We start from the raw sequence: 5,124 nt of genomic DNA, 5'->3' as shown, positions 1-5,124 counted from the left end.
CTCTAGACTGTAAGCTCCTGGGGACAGGGTCTCATTATACTATTGGATTTTAGGTGGGACAGACACTCACCATGTATACCGCGGACATTGCAGTATGTGCTCTCCTGGTTGGTGATGGAGTGAAGCGGCTTGGACAGTGCAGGCTGAACAGTATCTCTTGCCTTGTAGGACAATGGAGCAATCGGTTCTGTAAACAAAGAAAATGGTGAATAAACGGTTTAATATTTTTTAGATGGTAGCCGTGAAATATATTGGTGTCTGTGCAGGGGTGTATCTACCGCAAGGCAAACTAGGCATGTGCCTAGGGCGGCACTTTCCAAGGGGGCGGCAGGAAATGCTGCCCCAAACCAATAAGGTGGACAGGTCTGGACTTGCCTTTGTGCATACTGGGCACTTGCCGAGGCTTGGCGGCACAGAATCAGGCAGCGGCGGCTGCCTAATGAGGCAAACTGGGCAACCGCCAGGCCCTAAGAGTAGCTGCCTATGTAAAAAGCTGCCCAGAGGAGGGGAGGGCCCAGTGAGTTGCGGTCCGGCAGGCTTTGTACAGGAGGTGAAGGAGAAGAAGCGAGTGGTTCAGGGCTGGTCATCGCATGTGATCTGATGGTGGGATGTCCCAGAAGCAGGCTGGGGACTGCAATGTATCCTGTTGGTACTGATGGCACTTCGAGTTGCAGGTAAGAGGAGCAGAACATCTATGCAGGGAAAGGGAGTCTGCACAGTTCTCCTGAGACCCTACATGTCCTGAACAGGGTGGGTTAGGGCAAATTTAGATTGAGGGGGTGCCCGAGTTTAGTCTTGCCTAGGGCAGCACAAAACCAAAATACACCACTGTGTCTGCGTATGTGTCTTTCTGGGATTTGTCCAAAATGTGTCCCTCCCACCAGAACATTCTAAAAAGGAGGGGACCCAAAAGCACAGACCTCATTCAAGGCCATTGTGGGACATGTGTAGGACTGTATAATGAGCTCCAGTGGACAGAGTCTAATTATACCTCTAGACTGTAAGCTCCTGGGGACAGGGTCTCATTATACCCCTAGACTGTAAGCTCCTGGGGACAGGGTCTCATTATACTCCTAGACTGTAAGCTCATGGGGACAGGGTCTCATTATACCTCTAGACTGTAAGCTCCTGAGGACAGGGTCTCATTATACCTCTAGACTGTAAGCTCATGGGGACAGGGTCTCATTATACCCCTAAACTGTAAGCTCCTGGGGACAGGGTTTCATTATACTCCTAGACAGTAAGCTCATGGGGACAGGGTCTCATTATACCTCTAGACTGTAAGCTCCTGGGGCCAGGGTCTCATTATACTCCTAGACAGTAAGCTCATGGGGACAGGGTCTCATTATACCTCTAGACTGTAAGCTCCTGGGGCCAGGGTCTCATTATACTCCTAGACAGTAAGCTCATGGGGACAGGGTCTCATTATACCTCTAGACTGTAAGCTCCTGGGGCCAGGGTCTCATTATACTCCTAGACAGTAAGCTCATGGGGACAGGGTCTCATTATACCTCTAGACTGTAAGCTCCTGGGGCCAGGGTCTCATTATACTCCTAGACAGTAAGCTCATGGGGACAGGGTCTCATTATACCTCTAGACTGTAAGCTCCTGGGGCCAGGGTCTCATTATACTCCTAGACAGTAAGCTCATGGGGACAGGGTCTCATTATACCTCTAGACTGTAAGCTCCTGGGGCCAGGGTCTCATTATACTCCTAGACAGTAAGCTCATGGGGACAGGGTCTCATTATACCTCTAGACTGTAAGCTCCTGGGGCCAGGGTCTCATTATACTCCTAGACAGTAAGCTCATGGGGACAGGGTCTCATTATACCTCTAGACTGTAAGCTCCTGGGGCCAGGGTCTCATTATACTCCTAGACAGTAAGCTCATGGGGACAGGGTCTCATTATACCTCTAGACTGTAAGCTCCTGGGGCCAGGGTCTCATTATACTCCTAGACAGTAAGCTCATGGGGACAGGGTCTCATTATACCTCTAGACTGTAAGCTCCTGGGGCCAGGGTCTCATTATACTCCTAGACAGTAAGCTCATGGGGACAGGGTCTCATTATACCTCTAGACTGTAAGCTCCTGGGGCCAGGGTCTCATTATACTCCTAGACAGTAAGCTCATGGGGACAGGGTCTCATTATACCTCTAGACTGTAAGCTCCTGGGGCCAGGGTCTCATTATACTCCTAGACAGTAAGCTCATGGGGACAGGGTCTCATTATACCTCTAGACTGTAAGCTCCTGGGGCCAGGGTCTCATTATACTCCTAGACAGTAAGCTCATGGGGACAGGGTCTCATTATACCTCTAGACTGTAAGCTCCTGGGGCCAGGGTCTCATTATACTCCTAGACAGTAAGCTCATGGGGACAGGGTCTCATTATACCTCTAGACTGTAAGCTCCTGGGGCCAGGGTCTCATTATACTCCTAGACAGTAAGCTCATGGGGACAGGGTCTCATTATACCTCTAGACTGTAAGCTCCTGGGGCCAGGGTCTCATTATACTCCTAGACAGTAAGCTCATGGGGACAGGGTCTCATTATACCTCTAGACTGTAAGCTCCTGGGGCCAGGGTCTCATTATACTCCTAGACAGTAAGCTCATGGGGACAGGGTCTCATTATACCTCTAGACTGTAAGCTCCTGGGGCCAGGGTCTCATTATACTCCTAGACAGTAAGCTCATGGGGACAGGGTCTCATTATACCTCTAGACTGTAAGCTCCTGGGGCCAGGGTCTCATTATACTCCTAGACAGTAAGCTCATGGGGACAGGGTCTCATTATACCTCTAGACTGTAAGCTCCTGGGGCCAGGGTCTCATTATACTCCTAGACAGTAAGCTCATGGGGACAGGGTCTCATTATACCTCTAGACTGTAAGCTCCTGGGGCCAGGGTCTCATTATACTCCTAGACAGTAAGCTCATGGGGACAGGGTCTCATTATACCTCTAGACTGTAAGCTCCTGGGGCCAGGGTCTCATTATACTCCTAGACAGTAAGCTCATGGGGACAGGGTCTCATTATACCTCTAGACTGTAAGCTCCTGGGGCCAGGGTCTCATTATACTCCTAGACAGTAAGCTCATGGGGACAGGGTCTCATTATACCTCTAGACTGTAAGCTCCTGGGGCCAGGGTCTCATTATACTCCTAGACAGTAAGCTCATGGGGACAGGGTCTCATTATACCTCTAGACTGTAAGCTCCTGGGGCCAGGGTCTCATTATACTCCTAGACAGTAAGCTCATGGGGACAGGGTCTCATTATACCTCTAGACTGTAAGCTCCTGGGGCCAGGGTCTCATTATACTCCTAGACAGTAAGCTCATGGGGACAGGGTCTCATTATACCTCTAGACTGTAAGCTCCTGGGGCCAGGGTCTCATTATACTCCTAGACAGTAAGCTCATGGGGACAGGGTCTCATTATACCTCTAGACTGTAAGCTCCTGGGGCCAGGGTCTCATTATACTCCTAGACAGTAAGCTCATGGGGACAGGGTCTCATTATACCTCTAGACTGTAAGCTCCTGGGGCCAGGGTCTCATTATACTCCTAGACAGTAAGCTCATGGGGACAGGGTCTCATTATACCTCTAGACTGTAAGCTCCTGGGGCCAGGGTCTCATTATACTCCTAGACAGTAAGCTCATGGGGACAGGGTCTCATTATACCTCTAGACTGTAAGCTCCTGGGGCCAGGGTCTCATTATACTCCTAGACAGTAAGCTCATGGGGACAGGGTCTCATTATACCTCTAGACTGTAAGCTCCTGGGGACAGGGTCTCATTATACCCCTAGACTGTAAGCTCCTGGGGACGGAGTCTCTCTAGTAGCAGACGTGCACCATGGATGGCATCTGATTATAATTATTTCTGGTGGACCCTTTTTTACACTTCCTATTCTGTATTGAGTCCGAAATCATTTTTTGGCCCTTTGTTGTCACCTCTGGAACATTTTCCCACCATGTACCTGGAATCACCAGTCGGCTGAAGTGGTAAGGGTTGCAGCAGATGAAGGTGCCCTCTCCGTCCTTCCTCCAGTAATTCTCGCACTGGATGAGCCTCTTTACCTCGGAGGCACTGCGCAGGTCTGGCCAGCGGTAAAGCTTACACAGGAGGACGTACGGCGCCAAGGCTTGCTTCCCCGACCTCACCTCAAGTGGGAACCAGACACAGCCGCAGTCCCAGCGTCCCTTGCTCTCCACGGCTTCCGCCAGCTGCCACAGCTGTTCGTCTTTCAGCTTTTTGAAAAGTTGGTGGGCGGCCGGCCGCAGGGCATGGTGGAGGTCCTCGGGGCTGGGGGGTGCCCCTTCCCCCGGACCCCGGCTCTTCGTGGTGCAGCGATGTCTCCAAAGTTGCCGGGCGGGGAGAGACCGTCGAGAACGAAACATAAGACGGAGGCGATCAGTATGTAGAACCCGAGAGCTCAGCACCGGCCAGGAGAACCTGCAGGGAGGAAGAAGACATGCGTGGGAGATTAATGAGGGGTGATTGTACTGCGCTACACCTCTGATGGTATCTATACACCCTCATTGGTTTCATCGTGCCCCTCAACTGTAAGCTCCTGGGGACAGGGTCTCATTATACCCCTAGACTGTAAGCTCCTGAGGACAGGGTCTTATTATACCTCTAGACTATAAGCTCCTGGGGACAGGGTCTCATTATACCCCTAGACTGTAAGCTCCTGGGACAGGGTCTCATTATACCTCTAGACTGTAAGCTCCTGAGGACATGGTCTCATTATACCTCTAGACTGTAAGCTCCTGGGGACAGGGTCTCATTATACCCCTAGACTGTAAGCTCCTGAGGACAGGGTCTCATTATACCCCTAGACTGTAAGCTCCTGGGGACAGGGTCTCATTATACCCCTAGACTGTAAGCTCCTGGGGACAGGGTCTCATTATAGTTCTAGACTGTAAGCTCCTGGGGACAGGGTCTCATTATACCTCTAGACTGTAAGCTCCTGGGGACAGGGTCTCATTATAGTTCTAGACTGTAAGCTCCTGGGGACAGGGTCTCATTATACCTCTAGACTGTAAGCTCCTGGGGACAGGGTCTCATTATACCTCTAGACTGTAAGCTCCTGGGGACAGGGTCTCATTATACCTCTAGACTGTAAGCTCCTG

The 5,124-nt window shown here is 51.0% G+C and overlaps 1 protein-coding gene across 1 annotated transcript in view; it reads right to left on the bottom strand.

Annotated features, from left to right (window-relative positions):
- The window catches only part of LOC108795199 (mothers against decapentaplegic homolog 6-like), a 12,532-nt gene that overhangs the window by 5,247 nt on the left and 2,161 nt on the right, over positions 1-5,124 (bottom strand). Inside the window, exons 2-3 of the mRNA XM_018566403.1 lie at positions 3,969-4,444; positions 71-187 (exon numbers count right to left, since the gene is read on the bottom strand). Coding sequence (XP_018421905.1) covers positions 71-187; positions 3,969-4,389 — 538 coding nt within the window. The 5' untranslated portion in view covers positions 4,390-4,444. The remainder of the gene's footprint in view (positions 1-70; positions 188-3,968; positions 4,445-5,124) is intronic.

The sequence above is a fragment of the Nanorana parkeri genome, unplaced genomic scaffold (assembly GCF_000935625.1).
Source record: "Nanorana parkeri isolate BGI_ZX_2015 unplaced genomic scaffold, ASM93562v1 scaffold947, whole genome shotgun sequence".
Taxonomy (NCBI): Eukaryota; Metazoa; Chordata; class Amphibia; order Anura; family Dicroglossidae; genus Nanorana; species Nanorana parkeri.
The sequence above is the reverse complement of the archived record's forward strand: the minus strand, read 5'-3'. Positions and strand labels throughout refer to the sequence as shown.